This window comes from Eubalaena glacialis, chromosome 4 (genome assembly GCF_028564815.1).
Source record: "Eubalaena glacialis isolate mEubGla1 chromosome 4, mEubGla1.1.hap2.+ XY, whole genome shotgun sequence".
Classification (NCBI taxonomy): Eukaryota; Metazoa; Chordata; class Mammalia; order Artiodactyla; family Balaenidae; genus Eubalaena; species Eubalaena glacialis.
Window position 1 is genome coordinate 7513515 of NC_083719.1, and position 21293 is coordinate 7534807.

Genomic DNA, 21293 nt, shown 5'->3' on the forward strand with positions numbered 1-21293 from the left:
TTTGTGCACAGGTATTTGTGTGAATATAAAATTCACTTCTGTAGGAGTGCAATTGCTGAGTCGTATATGTTATATATATGTATATAGATACACACCTATATATATGATTTATAAGAAAATGATCAGTTCTCCAAAGAAACCGTACCATTTTGCATGCACATATCACAATAGTTTATCAAGGAATGAGGCTGGATCTGCCGATTGCTAGCCCAAAGACCTTTCTTTGAAGTTACCGTCTGCCAAATTTATGTTCAATTGTTCATATTTACTCTATGTTCTCAATATGTTCATATTTACTCTAATATAACTCAATATGTTCATATTTACTCTAATATAACTCAGTTATGAATGAATGTCATAAACATTGCTATTATTGTCTTAACATGGTCATTATTTTAGTATGCTTCTACATATAGGTGTCAGCACCTTCTCCTCCCTTAAATCTGTGACTTAGAATCATTTCTATCTTGTCCAAGTTTGAGAAGTGCAATGAGACATACTACAGGTAGGTGCCGTGAAGGCTCCACAGCCAGCAGCAAGTGGAAACATGGTGAGATTTTTTAGACTCTGTAAGGGTTGGTAATTAAAGTTTCTAAAACCTCAAATCATGGCTTCCATTTTTAGAAGGTTTCTCTCCTTGAAAGCACTTAAAGTATCTTATCTTCCTAGAGGATGCTAGAACCTTATATTTTCCATTTCTCATCAATGCATAATCGCCATGAACCCAACAGTGATTTTTCACAGAGGCTTGACATTAAAGGTACTGAAATTCCCTCTAGGCATGACCTTGAGCAGTTCAAAACCATAACATAGAATCTCTGTCTCTTTAAGAAATTACCTCTATTTTCTAGTAAGTACTTTGATTATTTTGGGCTAACGTGGAGAAAATATACATGGTATAAGTTCAAGATCTTCTTATGAATAAGAGTCATTTTAAACATTGCTTATCTCTAATGATACAGCAGAGGGAACTGACCGAACAAACAGTCTTGAAAAATGTTACAATTATCTTTTTAAAAGATCAAAGGGCTTAAATGCCTGAAAGAGGAAGCATGTTTCTATAGAAAGAGACATTTTAAGTGATGTGTGTTAACATTTAGGGTAAGCTAACTGACTGAAAGAATAGATCTCAAATTGCATAGTGGCTCAAATCCCATAAGAGTTTGGTTCTTGTGTACATATATTATCCGGGGCAATGAGGCCAGGAGCCGGGGCAGAGCGGGGGGAGGGGCATGAATTATTGATATATTGGTATATCAGCAACTAATTATCCTGAGTCTTTTGAGGGTCCCCAGTGGCAATGCCAATGCCTTAGCCAACACACAACTCCCAAGGACTCACGGACACCTCTGGTCAGCACTGAGAGACTCACCCTGGAAGTGAGATATATCCTTTTCCGTTGCTCCCAGCCCATTGGTCAGAATCCTTACCCGATTCACTTAAAGGCACTAGGATAGGGAAATGAAGTCTCTCTCGGCATAGCCACTTCCCAGGAGCAACTCTGGCCTATAATTGGGGAACACCAATCTTTTATGGACAGTTAGCTCTCTTTGACAAACTATTGTTCCAGAATTTGTCATTTGTTTTATTGATTTATAGAATACCGGGACATTGAGATATGTCTTGGATATTTTTCCCTAAATCTTTTCCTCTTTATTTTCCCTGAGTGTGTCTAATCCTTTTAGTTCTATCAACTGCATTAAATCTAAGCAAGATAGTATAAGCTGGTATCCGACAGTGCTTTTGAGTATTAATACACAGACGTAGCTGTATATTAAATCTTTTCATTGTTTTTGTCATGACTCTTATTTTGTATTTCATAGCTGTGGTTCATTTTGTCTTATTTCCTCAGTTCTATCTTCTAATTACTGTCTTCTCATCAGTCATATCTAATTTACCATTTACCCTTCTTTTGAGATCTTTTTCAATGATTATAGGGTTTTTTTTCAGAATTTTGATGGATTTTCTGAATTTCCATTTTCTTTGTGCATCATGCCCTATTCTTGGCTTATAGACTCTACCATTTCTCTTATCTTTTCAAACATCTTAAACATACTTATTTTCAAATCATTTTATAAGATTTGAAGTAGCCCCAAACTAGAAATAACCCAAATGGTCATCAACTAATGGCAGTGTCTGAATCTCTCTCAAGGTGGGATCTTCTCTTATGGGCCCATATTCTTTCCTTACCTTGTGTGAGAACTGTTTCAGGGAGACACACGTTGCCCCCTGGTGTGGAGAATTTATAATGAAACTTTACATTTGTCTCTGTCTGGTCCACAATATTTTATCAGTTTCTAGACTAAATTTTTTCCATTGGCATTACTGAAATATATAAATAACACAAAATAAATTTTGAGGGTAAACTTTCATCATTGTTGACAAATATATACATTCTTTTAACCATTAGAGTCATTTATATCACCCTAAAATGTTCCTCTAGCTCCCTTAGAAAGAAGGAGCTCCCTTCCCACCACAGCCCAGACAACCCCAAATCTGTTTTCTGAAGCAACAAGGATATACTATACAGCACAGGAAATTACAGCCATTATTTTCTCATAACTTTTAATGCGGTATAATCCATAAAAATACTGAATCACTATGCTGCACACCTGAAACTAATATAATATTGTAAATCAACTATACTTCAATAAAAATAAAATCTGTTTTCTATTACTATGATTTTGCCTTTTCTAGAATTTCATATCAACAGACTCATAGATCACGTAATGTTTTTGTGTGTAGAGCTTGTTTCACTTAATATCATGCTCCTGAGATTCATTTATGTTGGTGTGTATCAGCAGTTTTTTCCGTTTCGTTACTAAGCAGAATTCCATTTTATGAATATACCACAATTTATCGTTCACTAGTTGCTGGACATTCGGGCTGTTTTTACCATTTTGCTACTGTGAACAAAGCTGCTATGAATTTTGCATACAAATATTTGTGTCATATTTTCTTCTTTGCATGCTTGGTGTTAATGGACACTGAAAATTGCAAATTTGTGTTGTTTAATGTTGAACTTTATTTTATTCCTGTATAGAGTATTGGGACTTGTTCTGATGACCAATTATGTTTTATTTCAATTGCTTTGATCTTTTTAAGATTTGCTTTTAAGTTTGTTAGAGTATGAGCAGATTTTATCATGATAGACGACCCTTCAACATTTATTTCTATATTAGATTTTTGCACATCACACAGGCTGTGGGTTCTTCATTGTCATGGGCTACACTTTTCCAACCATAGCCCAGAACTAGTTCTCACATGGGCCTGGGATTCCTAAGTAGTGAGCACAGGTTGTTCATCCTTATGTCATGGATTGGCCTGACTTCCCAGTTCCTGACCCTATATGACAAGGTCAATTCTAGTTTGCTCCAGCACAAAAGAATACCATCCTTGCAGAGGTATTACCTGGGTCCATGGTGCCCTACTACTCTACAAGAATGTCTATAACCTCAAGCCTAATTTGCACAACCTTCTGCTTTAATAGAGCATTTAGTTTAAGAGACAGCAGGCTTTATGGTAGAACTTTCTGGATGGGAAAACCTGAAGTATCACAGCTTTTTCTGTAAATGTATTCTATTTCCCTAGAGACACTCTTTGACTATGTGCAGAATGGATAGCACAGAAATAGGGGACTTGGTAGGCACTGGTTACAGTACTTTACAGGTGATATAAGAGCAATGCAGACCTGCTTTTCCAAAAGAAATAGTTTTCCTCTTCAAAGCACATATAATCGTTAAAGGGAGAATCCAATGTAATGGAACAAACAATGATTGTCTTCTCAAGACAAAACTGGCAATATTCTCTCTAATGAATCCATTTGTGAGTTACATGTGTTAACTTGCTTTTGTTTTAGGCTATCAAAATTTTGTAAATGACAATGCCCAGTTATGGCAGTAGAGATGTAGGATTGAGACATGCCGGATATTTTCCCTAATCCCTTCCTCTCCGTTGTTTCCACGCATCTAATCCTTTTCTTTCCATTAGCCACAGTAAGCTGGGCAAGGAGAGTGAGCTGCCACCCCTCAGGTACTAGAAACAGATTCAAAGGGCATTTCCACCTGGGTTGGGTAACATCTCATTGTCTCACCTTCACAAGCCCAAAAAACTTCTTAGACTGTTCGATAATAGGGTTGATTGTTACCTAGGTCCCATTTTCATTTTATTACACTCTTGAAAATTGTTTTCTGAAAAGCTTCCAGAAAATAACCTGACCACATTATAAAGTTCACAGTGATGGGTTTTAAGATAAACAGGACAGCTGGCTATTTTCTAAGCACTGAGAGCTCACCCTGGTGAGTGTCCTGGTCTCCAGGCCTGGCAACCTGACATTTGCTGACTGCCAAGGACCGAGGGCCCAACACAAGCCCAGCCCCTGCCCAAGGGGCCTTCCGTGTTCTCAGCACACCCATCTTCCCTCCTTCTTTCTCCCTCTAGATCACAAAGCCGTTTTCCCCTAGCTGTGCTGCGTTTGTTGCCTCCAGGTCTGTGAAAGGACCATCCCTTCCCGGTGATGTCTTCCGGGCGCCGATTCTTCCCAGGGCAGCCGTGTGGTTGGGGGTTTGGACGGTACCTGCGGCCCTGGCCATGGGTGAGAGCTCGGAAGAAGCAGGTCTCCCTATGCCTCGCCGTACCAGCTCCACTCTTAACTGTTCTAATTGTGCTTCACATAAATTTTATTTTAAAAAGAAAGGAGCTGCACAATTTAAAACAAACAAAAATATAAGGCCACTCATTTTGCGTTGTTTGTGGTTTTGACAAAGGCTCCCAGAGCCGTCCATGGCGGGCCCCTCCCGATCTTTCTAACTTCTCTCTCCTCTCACCTTGCTCCGCAGAAACGCTCCGTCCCGTCAAACTCCTTCCTTCCTCCCGGCCTCACTGCAAAGTGCCCCAGGCATCCTCTCCTCCTTTCAGCTAATACTCGCTGCTTTGCCTAGACGTACAGCTGCCGATTGTCACACCTGCCCTTCCTCTGCTCAGTCCCCGCCTGCTGGGAAGGCGGCCGCGGGGCCCCATCTCTCAGGAGTCCCCCCCTCCCTGGTCCCGGCAACTTCACAGCGGAGCCGGACGCCTCTCCTCCTTCAAGGTGCCCAGGGCTGTGAGCATCGGCTCTGACCGCCCCTCGCCGCTCCTGTGCCCGCAGCAGCCGCAGAGTGGCCTGCTAGCCGGGGCCAGCAGTCACCCCAGCTCCACGAATTCCAGTGTTGCATAACTTTAGACAAAGATGTGCATTTTCAGGAAGGCATCTTCCGATGGGATTGCTCCTAGGAAGGAGTCGGTGTGTGTTTAAATTCGGCTGCTGCAAACGGGATGCTTTTGCTGCGTTACGTTTATCCGAGCAGGTGCCGGTCCCTCCCCAGGGACGAGGCGCTTGGATGCCGTCGGTCGACCTGATCTGGCGCGCGGTCCCCCTCTTGTGAGGACAGGGACCTAGGGATGAATGGGAGGAGGAAGAGGAAAGGAGAAGAGCGCCGAATCTGGGCATCTCCCGATGAGTGCCGATCACATCTCGGTGGGCGCAGTTGTGAAACTTGCTGAGATGCCCGACGCCGCCGTCCGGCTGGCCGTCCTCAACCCAGGCGTTTCCCACGTGGTGCCGGCGTTTCTGAAGGGGTTTCCAGGCCCTCCCACTGCACGTGCGGTGGCTGTGCTGTCGTGATCACGCACGAACCGGCCCGCACTCCTTCCGCCCACTGCGCCCGGCGATGCGAGGCTGTCCTCCCGTGCGTCCGGAGCTCGCTCGCGCCCGTTTCTAGTCACGTCTGGTTTCCCGGTGAACGATCTCTGGCCCGGGTGCCTTCGCGAGCGTGACGGGCAGCAGGCGGGCTGGAGCAGATGTGCTCCCGCAGCTGAGGGACACCTGCGCGCTCAGCGCTTCGCCCTCACCTGCCCTCAGGTGCTCCGCAGGTGCTCGGCCCGCGGCCACCTGCACCCCAGGACCTCGGGAGCCCCGGGCCGGGTCCAAGGGCAGGACGCCCACCCGTGGCCACACCGCAGGGAGGGGCCCCGTTCTCCTCACCTGGGCCCACTGCCCTCCCTCAGATCGGCACCTCCTGCTGCCTCTGCTTGCACTCGCTACCACTCGACACCCCCCCGGGAGAAAGCCAGTGGTCCCGCCCAGGGCACTGCCCTGGTCCCCAAGGCCCAGGGCTCAGGGGACGGAGAGCTCTGGGCCCGCACAGAGCGGGGGAGACAGTGTTCTCCCCAACTCATGCCACTTCTCATCACCACACCAAAACTGTGCTCTCCAAGACGCCCCAAGATGCCTGCCTTCTCTTTAAAACCCTTCAAAAGCACATAAACACTCACAAAAGTAGTTTCACCCAAGAGCCAGCTGTTTCTCTGGGCGGCGGCCTCTGTTCTGGCTGAGGCTGCTCCGAGATTCCAGGCTGAGAAGCCCCGGCCCTGCCCTCCTTCCCCCCACCCGCTGACCCCATCACGCCTCAGCCCTCCTCACTGCGGGGCTCTCAGAGTGTCTGCCCGCCTCATCCTGTGCCCAACTCGGGGCCCCCTTGCTTCTCACCACAGCAGGCCCGGGACCCTCCCGACTCCCCTATACATCGGGGGAGGGCACGGGGACCTCTGTGTCACCTGGTCACACCGGACGCAAGGAAGACTCGGTTTCCTCTGCTGGCTTCCTCCTCACTCACAGCTTGGCTGGAGCACTAAGACTCACGGCCCAGCCTCAGTTCAAAGGGGACAGGAAGAGAGGAAAACAAGCAAACAAACAAACAGGAAGACTGGCGTCAGAAATGCAAACTAAGTCATTTCAAAAGTGTTATCCTGGTTCACGTTCCAATCAGAGCGACACCTGAGCCCCTTTCCAGGCACAGGATTGGGGCTTTCACCCACTTTCCTACGTTGATCTCCCATCACCGGCTGTGGTGGGCTCTCCACTCTCCTTCCAAAGAAATGTCATCGCCCAGGTTCTGGTCACATGTCAAGGCCCTTCCCTTGGATGCCTTGGCCGGATTGGCGAGAGGCTCTGCCACCCGAAGCTGGTGCTGCCCCCGGTCTTCAAGCTGGGTCTGGACCTGGCTCTGTCCTCCTCGGGGGACAGTATCGTCAGGGCAGTGGGCAGCCACTTGCTGTCAAATGTCTAGACTTTCAATTCTTTTGTGAGTGGCTCTCCTTTGGACTGAATCACAATAGCTAAAAAGACATGTTTACATTTAGTTCTGTTTTCTACAAAGTTTTCTTTCTCTGCTGCTCTCAAACACCAGAATCTGGCCAAGGCTACTTTGTATTTATGTGAGTCTGTGCAAGTAAGACCCCACCAAGCGGCTTCAGAGTCCCTCCTGTGGGTGCAGCTTGCATGGCTCCATTCCAGCCGACTTCACTTGTTCATGGATTGCCTCTTACCTGGAGCCCCCTCCACGCAGGGGAACACTTCTGGGAAATTCCAGGACGCAGGCTGTCTGAATTTTGGTATTTTACAACTTTTCCATATCCTGATTTTCATAAAACTTCTGAAAAAACTGAAGCAGTGAAAAATCAAACCGAAAGACCAAGTGAGAAAACATAAAATACCCGGGTCATAAAATATGTTTTCTCTAGCAGGTTTTTCTCAAGTTCTCAAGCAGCCTGTGTGGTGTCATGATGACCCTGGTCTCCACTTTCTGAAGTTCAGAGGTTGGATTTTTGTTGTTTTTTACCCCTTAGGGCTTCCCATCATCATTTCTCTTGACAAAAGAAAAATAGACTAGAAACAACTAAAATATTCAAAACTACCTGTCTTTTAAAAACTTGTTCCTTTCTCTGGTTATCTCAAGGTCAAGGAGCCCAAGGTAACTAGCAACCTTGACTACTGACCACAAAAAATCTATCTTTTCCATAATTCTTGAAAATATTAAAGTACCTCACACTGTTTGTTTACATAATACATACTAATCATGAGACTATCGCCTTAGAGGTACAGAAAGCCTTCTTTCCAAGAGCTGTAAAAATACCATGTGTCTGAGCAAGTCCTTCCATTATACCGTGAAGAGAGGATACAGGTTGTTCTATAGCCACAGAACAGAGCAATCGAGAATCTAAATGTTCCCTTCCTGTTGGCACCTCTACCATGGATAATCATTACTTGCCTGTGTTTTGTCGACCCTTGAGCAATCCCCTAAATGTGCATCTGACCAGCCAGATTCTCTGTTTCCCTGCAACGGACACGTCTCTCTTCTGATAATCACTTGGCCTGAAAGCACATTTCCCCTCTTCAAATGCTGTGGGTTTTTGTTTTTGTTTTTTCTTTTTAACTGTATAACATCCTAGTTGCCCCAAGGAGTGTTCAATAAAGTAACACTCGTTCAAATGTTATTCACATTATCCTTCCATTTACAATAAAAGCAATAATAGTATGCCGCCAGGCCTTTTGCTACGTGCTTTGTTTGTGTTAACTCGATGAATCATCAAAAGGACCTTTCAAAACAGGCAGACCTCTGAGATGTGGATTAGATTCCAGACCATTGCAATCAAGTGAATATCCCAATAAAGCCAGTCTTACGAAGTTTTTGGTGTCTCAGTGCATATAAAAGTTATGTTTATACTATACTGTAGTCTATGAAGTGTGTGATAGCATTATGTCTAAAAAAATACATACCTTTATTAAAAAGTACTTTATTGCTAAAAAATGCTAACTATCATCTGAACTTTCAGTGAATTATAATTTTTTGCTGGTGGAAGGTTTGAAAAATGGTGATAATTACCAAAATGTGACACAGACGCACCAAGTGAGCAAATGCTATTGGAAAAATGGCGCCAAGAGACTTGCTCCGTGCAGGGTTGCCACAAACCTTCAGTTTGTAAAAAACGCAATATCTATGAAGTGCCATAAAACAAGGTGGATTGATGGTCTTGTTATCTCCATTTACAGATGAGACACTGAGGCAGCCCCAAGGTCGCAGCCATAAGGACAGAGTCACTGTTTGAACCCAGCCCAACACCGCCTCCCTGTCATCAGGGATCCAAAGGCACAGCTGTCTTAGCCAACTCTGTTTTCCCATCTTCCAGCACAGACCTCGTGCCTAGTAGTCCAGAGATGGAGTATCATGGAGAGAATGGAGCACATGCTTCATCCCCTCACTTGCATATGTCATGTGGTTTTCTAAAATAGGAGTGATTTTCTAAAATGTGATCAGGTAAAGAATTCAACTGCATGTAAGACTCCTTTCTCTTTCCATCCTGATTCCCCACCCCCCTATCACATTTCCTCTTCTATTAGGGGGCACTGGAGTGACTGTGGGCATTTCTGGGAGGGTTTGTGGGGAAACTGAGGTGGGGAATACATTCAGTTGGACTTCGGGAAGAGTGTGCATGTGGTTTGCAGTCACCTCCATGTAAAGTGATGTTATTGCAGCGTCTTGTTGTCGATGTGGGAGCACTCAACCTCCCTCCGTCATGTCATCCACGTGCTGACACAAAGATGTGGCATCGGAGGGCCTGTCCTGCAGTGCACAGCCCCCAAGTCTGTGAATAGTGAAGAAAGATTTGGAAACAGAGCCATAAGCTGGTCTGCGTAGGTAATCATCCTACTCCCTTAGCTTGTACATGAAGGAAAGTTGGTAGAAATGTTCCAAATGTTGACAAAAATCCTAAAATTTTACATGTGGTTACACATAACAACGTAATCAACCTTGATTAATAATTATTTTCTATTCTCTCAGTAGAATAGTTTTTGTCTGGCAGTTAACACACGTGCTCTGTTATTTTTCTTCAATTTATTACATATGTAGTTTCTGTCGTAATTTTTTTAAATTTGAAGTTTGTACAGATTTCTTTTCTAAATCTGAATGAACATTAATTTTCATCCTTAACTTCATAGTGTGAATTTTGTATTCCTTTTCTTTCAAAGACACTCAAATTACATAAGCTCCAGATGCTTTAAAGTGGGATCTATCCTGAATATGTCCTACAAAATGCATGTGTCACAAAGAGTTAGGTTAGAATGACTTGAAGCCCATGGAAAATGTTTCTCCCAGTTCAGAATGGAGCCCCTGCAGCTGTCCTGTGTACGAGTGTGGGTTCCCTTGTCTCTCCAGCAAACAGGAGCACCTCCTAGATTCAGAATGGGGACTTTCCAGCTGCCGTGCTGATCTGCGAGTGTGTGCACTTGAATCCTCTCACTGGATGGCTGTCTAGTCCTGGCTGCCCGTCTGTCCTCCTGATGGGAACGTCCTGGCGCCATGTTGCTTCCCTCAACCATGCTTCTCTCAGGGAAGGGCGAGGCCTGGCCACCAGGGGGCGCCTGTCTCAGGCATCTAGTAGCAGGAATAAGGAGGTGACAGCAGTGCTGAGGTGGGAGAGAGGAAGAAGGAACTGAAGAGCAAGAGACCTGTGGACAGACCTCTGCACAGCACTCGAGTGTGGCTGTCTTCACTGCTCCCAGCTTTCTAAGGAAAGGTGGCCCATGAAACTGTAATCAAACCCAGGTTTGGCCAATAATTGGAGAGGCAAGTGTCAGCAGAAAGGAAAGGTGCTTTAATCAGTAGAAAGGAAAGGCGCTGGGGAGATGGTGGACTTGTGTCCAGAGACGAACTCCGAAGATTCCGCTCAGCCAGGTTGGTTTTTAAAGGGAAAAATGGGGTGGGGTGGGGGGAGCATCTCAGTGAATCATTGAGGCAGGAGGTTGGGTTCTGCATCTCCATTGCGTGCAGACGGGCTGACTCTTTCTTCAGACGTTATCCTGCCCGAGTGATCTGCCTGCAGTATTGCTTAGTGGGGCCTACTGGGGGTAGAAAGCTAATCTTACTTCTTTTTATCTAGGGGAAGAATCAACAGGTTAGACAAGACATGGTGAGCATTCAGGAGAGCATAAGTCAGGAGTTAGTTTCAGTTGCTTAGTGATCGCACTCTTGTAATTAGGTTCTTTTAAGGTTAGGGGGGAAGAGAAATGGGCAAACAGCAAAGGGGCAACAGAGCTGCTTTCAAAACCACCACTGTGACGAACAATTCACCCTCTGGCAAAGGCCATGGCAAATACCTGACAAATATCATGGAGCTCACATGCATTAAGATTGAAAAAGCAGAGTTCAGCAAAGTTTTCTCTGTGTTTTATGGTAAGACTCATTTTCAAAATATTAATAATGGCTTTTGAAACTAGAGATGAACTTTTGCACTTCCTGTGTACTCTACGAGGGATCATTTCACAAAGGGTTACCATTTGACTTTGTTTCCTCTGTTATGCTTTTAGTAACTGGTCTAAGGAGCTCTGCACTGCCCAGAACTATCAAATGTTTACCAAATGTGTTCCTGTTGCTTTCAGATCTGGTTCTGATTGCGATCGCAGGGGTGGGGTGAGAGCTTCACATACTCCGGAGGAAAATGTATGTCAAGCCGATTAATGAGAGAAAGGCCATTTCAGACATCACTTTCTGTTTGATTTTATAAACAAACTCCTTAAAGAAGTAAACCAAGTATAAACAAGTATAATTCCAGAAAATAAACATAGTTTCAGATACTATTTTAAGGAAAATTTCTTCTTACATTAACTCTCTACAGTTGTGCTGTCAATACATTCAATCATCCCTACTATTCTTCACAAGCTGGGCTCAAGGTGAAGCTTTAAATGGAAATTTACATTGTATATTTCAAATATGTCCAGAAAGGGATTTTAAATGACATTTCAATTGTATTTGTTAAGAGTGAATGAAGTAGATTCTAAAAAGAGGAGATGGATACATGAGCACTGGGTGAGAATGTCTAAATATTAGAGTACATCACTGTAAATACAAAGATTCAGAAAAAAATCACAAGGAAGAGAATTGTGGTACCGCATTGATTCCACTCACTTTCTAAACTAACAAACAGTCAAATGTAGGTTCTTCATGGAATGCTTTAAGATTTTAATATTTCATCTAATACATATACTCAGAATCCAAACTGATTTGGTCTGGGATTGGGTCTGGGTGATATATTTTTTTTAAAGTCCCCAGATAATACTAATATGCAGCCAGAACTAATAATCTCCTGGATTGTCAGCCTGCCTAATCAGGAAAAATAGACCTCCCAAAAAGCTGTAGGAAATTATTCTTCTGCCCTTTTAGCACTAAAGGACATCCAACCTTCCAAAAGCAGAGAAGTCTTTTAATGTGTAGTCAGCCTGGATCATCTGGGTAAAGGCAGATTTTAAAAATTAATATTTCATTAGTTGGGGTTAAAAGTAGTTTAATCATTATCACGCGCTTCACTAGTTTATATTTTTGTATAGCTTTATTTTATTATGTTAATATTTGTATCCATATTAAATGGGCCTTTCAGCTTTGTGCTCAACTGGAAATTATATATATGTGAAATTATACACATGTATGTTTATATTTACATGTATGTATATATTAGACATATATATGTGTGTGTGTGTATATATATATATATGGAGAGAGAGAAGGAGATTTAATGGGATCATGAATACTGAAATACATCTTTCAGGCATCTTCTAGCTGTGTTCATGCTAATAGTCAGCGGTTCATTCTAGAAAAACCTTGTTTTATGCAAGGAAGAATGGAATATGGTGTGCTGTAGAGAAGGCGAGCTTAATATAACAGTAAACCGATCATCAACAGTACAGGTTATCAACTCCTTGTAAATGAAAAACCTGATCGATTTTCCTTGGCCCACACTTCCTATTGTCCATAGAAATACTTGTAAAAGTTGTTTACGGCGTCACAGAATCATCACGAAGCTGATTGGTCCTGTCTTGGCCTCCACACAAGAGGCTGTGGCATCTGATCACATAGGAGCATGTTATGGGGTTTTCCCCAGAGGTCTGCAGTCTCACGCCAATGAAACGCTCTCCTTCAAGTAGTGATCGCGCCTCAGCACATCTGGGGACACAGGGGCCACTGAGGCTACGCAAAGAAAAATGCCACTAAATTGTTTCCTAAATGGTGGAATTTATTTCAATGCTAACTTACAATTGAATGAGACAAACTATTTACATAAAGCTTAAGTACAAAAAATATAATACTTTTTTTACTGTACATAATCAGGATTCTCTTATTTTGTCCCCAAAATGTTGGCAGATAGAGATGAAGAGGGGGCTGGTATGGAAGGAAGCTTGGGGGACGGTTGGCAATACTCGGGATCATCCTTCATGAATTTATTATTCATAAAAGATGCAGAGGTTTGGGTTATAGAACCTGGCAATACGCCAAGAGCAGTGAGTGAGCGGGACACTTTCACTTTGGGGATACCAGGTCAAAAATATGCCCGTTTTCCTCTGAGTTGAGGCTGGGAGCCCGTGAGAGTTGGTTTCTGCTGACTTGTTGGGAGACACCTGCCCGCCCCTTCCCTGAACTTCTGACATTGATCCAGGGCAGCAGGCAATGGGCACCCTGCCTGCACTGCCTCAGCTGATGTCTTAAACTGATTTTGAAAACAATGTATCTACCAGGTGTCATTAAACAACTTTTGTAGATATAGACCTGGACAGCTCTCAAGTGAGCATTTAAGACCAGTGAATTGATAAACAGAAAAAAATGAAGACCACTGGAAATCGGTATTACACATTTTTAACAACAAGGTTTCCAGTGAAACCTTGAAAGTCAAATGTAAGGACTGAAAATCCCCCATCCCCCATTGGTCCTGAGGGGGAATACCCAGAAATCCATAAGCATTCCACCAGGGCAAACAAAGCTCTGTTTTTCTCATTCCAATAAAGGGGAGACAGTGCTACCTCATTCTAAAAAATCTCCATTATGATTAATATATATGGTCTTTTAAAAATTAATTTCAAGATCAGTAACTTTCTGTAAGTTTACCAAGGGGTCAAGGTGGCTTCGGAGAAGGTTCCATGAAAAAAAATGAAACAATCCCAAATACGTTTATTTTGTATCACAGAACAGCAACAGCAAATTAACACAGAATGAGGCATTTAACATTTCATAACATCTTCAGAAGTCCCATCAAGTGGCATAACACACAAATTCAGTTAACACACTTTTGAAGAATCCTACATTGGACCAAGTTTGTGCACTTCCCTTGCAGACAGTGTAGAATTTTGGTGGTGGATGTAGGTGCTTGTGTTGAAGGTTCATAGGGTGCTTTCTTCCAAAGTGCAGAAGTTCAAGTTTGATTTTGGCCAACAGTCATGATACAGGGGAAAAGGAATCAAATTTAGCAGAGAAAACACTGTTAACTTTCTTAACCCAAATTAAGAATGAAAACTTTGTGAACTTACGAAGCAGTTTTGACATTGACTTCAAACAAACAAACAGCAGGCGATATTCTAGGTGGTTCTCATTCCACTCACCATATCTGTGCCAGTCATCACCAGCCTATGTCTGATTTTCCTGTATCTACAGACTTGCCTGAAGACAGACAGTAACAAAACCCTCTAACTTCTATAGGCATCCCATTGACATTCCTACTACAGAACAAACGTTAAGGTGTTTTTTGGAAAATGTAAAATTAAAGTGATGTCAGTTTCTGGAAGGCTGGGTTCACCTAAATTCTGAACACACCGTGGCACCCATTCTGGCATCATAGCCCCAGTGCGGGTGGAAATCACATCTGACAATGATGTGCTTCTTCTTCATTTTCTATTCCTGAGTTCAGAGAGGCATATAAGAATGATTTTCTTCAAAGTATAGCCAATCAGTCCTCTGCTTTCAACCAATAATATCCAGATGAAATGACAAATCATTATCTTAAACAAGGCACTGGCAACTTGTAATAGGAAATTAAACCATCTGCACTTACTCATCAGGCTCTTTCTTAGTGACATGTTAGGAGGATAGTTTGGATTTTCTGGAATCCAGATTTTGCTCTCCCAGCTTGTGTTTATCTAAAACTGGGATCATTTTGAACTCTAATATTTGGGCCATTTTTGGCATTAAGTTGCCAAAAATATGAGAAAGAACAGGATTGTGTTTGAACTGCTGGCCTCAGATTTCTGACTGATATGGAAGAGGTGGAATGAATTTTATTGCCCATCCAACATGTTAGTTTAAGAAATACCATAGAGTGGTTTTCTATCTCAATTTTTCTCCCTTCTGGTCTTCTTAAAGTATCTTTCACTAGTTACTGTCATCATGGCAACAAAGTAAAACATGTTTGCCTGAATGAGAATTGGTACTGAATCATGGGTAATAAGCTTGATAGTTTTTTGGGTTTTTTTTCTTTTCTATGGCAGAACTAATATGGTCTTTAGAAAATACTATATGAGACAGCTTTCACTAGGAACAGTACACTCATGTCAGGCTCTGATTTTGTTTTGTTTTGTTTTTATAAATTTATTTATTTATTTATTTTTGTTGTGTTGGGTCTTCGTTTCTGTGCGAGGGCTTTCTCTAGTTGCGGCGAGCGGGGGCCACTCTTCATCGCGGTGCGCGGGCCTCTCACTGTCGCGGCCTCTGTTGTTGCGGAGCACAGGCTCCAGACGCGCAGGCTCAGCAGTTGTGGCTCACGGGCCCAGTTGCACCGCGGCATGTGGGATCTTCCCAGACCAGGGCTCGAACCCGTGTCCCCTGCATTGGCAGGCAGATTCTCAACCACTGTGCCACCAGGGAAGCCCTGATTTTAGTTTTGATGATGCTCTTAGACCCTTTGCAATGTGAACTTACATTTCAAAAGAGAACAGGTCGCCATTCCTAATGCTTCTGAAACATGTACCAAATTTTTGATGATGTAACTTATGATCATTAAAAAAAAATCCCACTTTGATCCATCTGCTACAAAAATATCTATAACACATCTTTAACATAAAACCATAAAAAAGAGTATGGAATAGTCATTTTAAAAATCCCTGCCAATAGTCCAACTTTACGTCTTGTTTGTTACTTTTCAATTTCCAAAAGAGAAAATAAGCAAGGATGAAAGCAATATATTTTCTTGTGTTTTATCAGGTTATCAAAATGGATAACCAGAATGCATTGGTTCTGTATTTATAGAGTCACAAAACATCTTTAAATCAACTAATATTAATGACTTCAATAGGAGAGAACAGCAGAAATAAATTCCACAATGGCCACTGGTCTCCAAATATTTTATCTTACATGGTAATACACTTGAAATATTTGGCATTCCCTTTTGTACATTTCTCAGGCCAAAATGAATGTTCTCCCACTTCACACCCATTGATCAGAATGGCTTTATAGTGTCTGATAATAGTTAAGGATAGGTAATCAGAGGTAATCAATTTTGGTAATGTCATGTCAACATGAATCACCAAGCCAACATAAATTACCATGAAATGATAGAAACAGTAGAAGGAATAAATGTGCTGGGCATGGCCAATGAGATCTGTGTACTCCAATTTGCATCATCTTAAAAAATAAGAGCAGAGAGTTTGCATATGAGTAGATTTAAGGTTAGTGTTTTAATTCCCTGCCTTCATGAACGAGGACTATTGGAGCTGTGGGATTTAAGCACAGCCCTGCCACATGGAGAGCAGCGGCTTGGAGTCAGACTCAGTGCTTGGCATCCACTACTGCTACCCTACCTGTTGCCTCTGGATAGATGTTCCAGAGTCACTTTTTGAAACAGAAAGACAGAATTAAATATAGTTACCCCAAAATGCCACACATAAGAAAACTCCACTGAAATATAAAAGACACCCTGGGGCTAAGGAAAGTTGATGCCCGCAGCGCTAAGTCAATGCTGAAAGTGGTTTGACAGTGTTGGGGTAATGGACATGATTGATTCTAAAAGTGACGGAAATCTCAAAAAGGGGCACTGGGATATTTGTAAATTCAGACACTAAGGAGGCTGCACCTCCAATGTGCATTAAGGACGTGTTTACACAAAATGACTAGCTGAGTGCAGACTTGATACATCTTTAAATAAAATCTCCTTTGATCTGCGGATACACAAACAGCATCCCTTCAGGTAGCCCCTGGGATTCCCCTGCTGAGACTTTGTCCATAACTTTGAAGGCATGTGACTCACGAACTCTACCAAAGATTCCAGTGGGAACTCTCACCACACAGCCTTTGATTCCTATGAATTTCACCCTTTTGCAAATAAATAAGGAAATAGAGGCACCTTCGCCTGCACTCTGGGTAGTTGATCCTGGAAGATCCAGGGATCAGCCCACAGGGCTGTGCAAGTGGATCGTGGGTCCCCACCTGGGACTGTCCAGGACACTCGGCTGGGAGGGACCAGGTCCCCTTCTTTTCAAGGTCACCTTCTCCCACATTCGCTTCCTTTCTCTTTGGCATCACTGGTGAGTCAATGGGGCCAGACCCCTGGCTCACGCCGTTCCCATGGGCTGACCCTTCCTGGGGACAGAGGCTTCTCCATGGCAGGGAGCCCTCACGTCCACTCACCCTTTACTCCTCTCAGCTCCTTTAAAATCTCTGCCCACCCTTGACACACACAGGGAACCCTCTTTTTTCCCAGTATCAATGCCGATTCTAGTCAGAATCTATAGGCTTAGTGAAATGTCTCTGAAGGAGCAGGGAAGTTAAGATCCTCCCGTAAGTTTCCAGGGGCAGCAGCACAGAAACATGCCTAAAGCAAATCAGACAACTGGGTAAAGAAACACCCAAGTCTGGGGATGCTGGGTCTTTACGCAACAGAGGCTGATCCTGCGCCCCCAGAGCACCTCAGAATTCATGGAGTCCATGTCATTTGGGGTGACAAAGCCCTCAGTGTCATCAAAGCCATCATCTACAGAGCTATTTGGGGAAGGTCACCCGCTATGCAGCAAGCAGGGATTCTGTGGCACTGCAGGGTTGATATTAGACAGTGACTAGTCTAGTCTAGAGAAAGCACTGAGCATGGGGAATCACTTCCAAAGAATTTAAATGTGAGATTAAAGCCAGTTTCCTAATGAAAACCAGCCAAACTTCAATTGTATCCAGAAATAACCCTAGAAATTAAACTGTGATTAATGTCATTTGATGTTAGGCTCAGAGAGATGCAATTTAAAAATATTAGTCTCTATCTGCACCGCTTGTACCAGAAAGAAAGGAAGGATGGAAGGAAGGAAGGAAGGAAGGGAGGGAGGGAAAAGATAAAGAGAATGAAGAAGTCACACAGTAATTTAAAATGTGACAAGTGTTGCCAGGAATCCCAACCATCCCAGCCTAAGGAAGAGGTGCTTTATGAAGGTTCCAGCAGAAGTGGTAGGTACCAATGTGAAAGCCCATCACATGGGGGCTTGATGAGGGGTACGGAGGGGAAGCATAGACACATAAGCAACAGCTCTACACTGATGGGAAAACAAAAGTTATTCCATAGATGCTTAAAATACTTGGATTATAGCTAAAACTAAACAAATTGATATCCTGTTAAGTAAGAAGGAGGGATGGAGGGAGGGAAGGAGGACGAGAGAGAGAGGAGAACAATTTTCTTTTGAATAGAGTGTCAGGGAACAAAAATGAGTGAATTTCTTTGCAGTGATAATTGTAAAGATTTATGTAATCAACAACACGAAAATTCTGTTGTAGGGAAGGGTGGTTTCCCTAGTCATTGCACAAGATTGATTAAAGACCAACTTTGATGTCATTTGGGAAGCATTTCCCATCAAGACCAGTGATGCTTTTTTAAAATATCAATATCCTCTTTCCTAGGGGAAAGAGAATGAACTTTTAAGCTTTGAAAATATTGCGGGGGAGGAATTAAAAAACCGGCTAAAATGCGCTACACAAATGAGGACATTTTTCTTATAGGAAAGTGATGAGACAGGTTGAAGCATCCAATGAAAATCCAACCCAAGGACAATTAGAAAACTACCTGGCTAAATTTCACTTCCTAAGTGTGGACTTTGCGTAGAAACAGAGCAATCTCATACAGCATACAAGGAATACGGGAGATGTAGCATGAACTTCTCACTGGAAAGACCCGGAAAATCATTCATTTGAAATCTATCAGACCTCCCAGAGCCCAACTACAATTTAGACTTTAATTTTAGTAGATCCGTTTCTGAAAATTTGGGCATATAAGAATATTTTGAACTCACCAACATTCATTACTAAACATAGGATTTTTCAAATCTTTAAATTGGATAGGGTGAAAAGCTAACCAACCTATGTAGGCTAAGAGTCTGTGTCCCTCAATGCCCACACTGTAAGTTTTCCCAGATCTGAAGGTTCATTTATCAATAAGAACATGTTTTTATGTCCACCCAGGCCTTTATCACGACACCCAGAGGCATAAAATGAATAATTTCAATCTTGTTCTTACTTTCAATAATTATTCAACTAACTGCCATATGTTATGCATCAGTTTTTTGCGAGTAATTTATCCTGTTTTTTTTTTCTCCTGGGGACCCCTCTGAATAGTATCATAACACCCTGAAATGCTTATGAATGATCGAAGCTCAGAACCATGGGATCATTAAAAACCTTACTTGCAAACACCCTGACTTCTCAAGGTACTTCTTGAAATGCTCTTGCCCCCATGCAAGGAGAAGTGGGAGTGGATGGATGGCAAAGCAGCACTGAGATAAAAAACAAGAGGCACCGCAGCTAAACATCTCCTCCTCACCTGAACTAGAGGCAGCAAATGACAGCTTGGTACTTGGGGAGCACTTCAATATGTACAGCAACAAGCTGCAGAAAGCCAGCTTTACACATCATTAATGCTCTTGGTAGGGGCTGATGGCCATACATTAGTTCTATCAGGGAGATGGAAAATAAAAAAGTTGCTTTTCATTAAATGTCAGGTTTTTCAATACTTTCCGTAACATGGAAAATAAAAAAAGTTGTTTTCAATTATATTTCAGTCCTTTCAATACTTTCTTCATTAGTATCATGAATGTTCAAGATTTTTCTTTGCAGAGAGAGGGGAGGTGTAGAGTCTGTTATCCAAATGCTAAACAAGTGGTTATTTTACAGAGTGGTTCTTTAGGATGTTACTGTGGACCAGACAGGTGGGCTACCAGGCCGATGCACGACAAGGAGCTCCCTGAAATGCCATGAAATCCACAAGTCAGAAGAAGGCGAGCTTCACAACAGCATGTAGAACACGTTCCCCCTTCATCGTGTCTGTACCTCTGTTCTTTACACTCACCTCCCCCAGGGACAATACAGTAACGGCAGCAAGACCAAGGGTAGAGCATCTCACACCTCATACCATCACCTTTGAAGATATAAGCCAGGTTGAATCCCTGGGAGTCCTCAGGCAAGAAGCATTCCAAGTCCAAACACACACGGTATCATCCAGATTGAGAAGATGGAGATCCATGGTGAGTCATTGTATGGCCACATTCAGATTCTTCATTTTATCAATACTATAAACCGTGTGGAGGTGGGGAGGCTCTCATATAAAGTGCCTATTTTCTTGAATTAAAACATCATGAAGATTTACGCTCAAGGTCAAGAAGATGTTCATATTTCTAAAGACCCCTTCCATTGTGGGTGGTACAGTTATGAAAAAGCTCAAGAAAACAACTGACTTGTTAGAAAAATGGACTGAACACAATAAAAGAAACCTGCACACCATGGCTCATTAAACAATGATCAAGAATTGTAGACCAGATTTTCACAATGTCACGATTAGATTTTTGTTGCTTTTAAGAACGTGTCTTTTTGGCAGCAATGGGACACTCGTGGCTTGAAATGCACTTGAGATGTATCCAAACTCCATCTCTGAAGTCTTGGAGACATGGGCAGTCAGGGAGCACAGGCCTTGAGGAACTGGGGCAGTTACAGGAAGCCAAAAATAGAAGAACTCTTAGTACTCATCATAGTTATTGAGATCTGTAAAGTAGGCATTAGAATAGGTCTTCCCAGTGAGATGAGGGTTGAAGTATTTGTTTCTTTCCTCTAAGATCAAGTTGTTTTTGTTAAATGCCTGTAAAAAATGAAATAGAAGATTTAGGAATATTCAGTAAGTAGTATTTCAGAAAGAGACTATAGTTAGGAGACAATTACAGTTGACCCTTGAACAACGCGAGTGTTAGGGGCGCCGACCCTCCTCGAAGTCGAAACCCAGAGTATAACTTATAGTCTTCCCTCCAGATCCATAGTTCCTCCATATCTGAGGTTCCCCTGTACCCGCAGTGCTGCATCCTGGATTCAACCAACCTCCGATTGTGTAGTACTGTAGTATTTAATACAGTAAGTCCCTACATATGAACCTTCAAGTTGAGAACTTTCAAAGATGCAAACATGCGTTCCCATGTCCAATCACGTAAGTTAGTTCACGTGTCTGGCGTACATTGTCACATGTGTGCATCCTCTACAAGTGGTTGTGCTTTTGTGTACTTTACTGTACAGTACTGTATAGAGTACAGTGGTACAACATCTTTATTTCTTGCCTGTTCACTCGATGCCAGCCCCTGGATGCCAGCTGTTGTACTGTACTACTGTACTTTTCAAGGTACTATACTGTAAGATTCAAGTGTTTTCTTTACT

The 21293-nt window shown here is 42.7% G+C and overlaps 1 protein-coding gene across 5 annotated transcripts in view; it reads right to left on the minus strand.

Moving 5' to 3' along the window:
- Positions 1–13796: 13796 nt before the first annotated feature.
- Positions 13797–21293, minus strand: part of SEMA5A (semaphorin 5A) — a 492520-nt gene continuing 485023 nt past the window's right edge. For all 5 annotated transcript variants that reach the window (XM_061189118.1, XM_061189117.1, XM_061189119.1 and 2 more), the window contains one exon: positions 13797–20730. In XM_061189118.1, the coding sequence (XP_061045101.1) occupies positions 20611–20730 (120 nt within the window). In that variant the 3' untranslated portion in view covers positions 13797–20610. The remainder of the gene's footprint in view (positions 20731–21293) is intronic.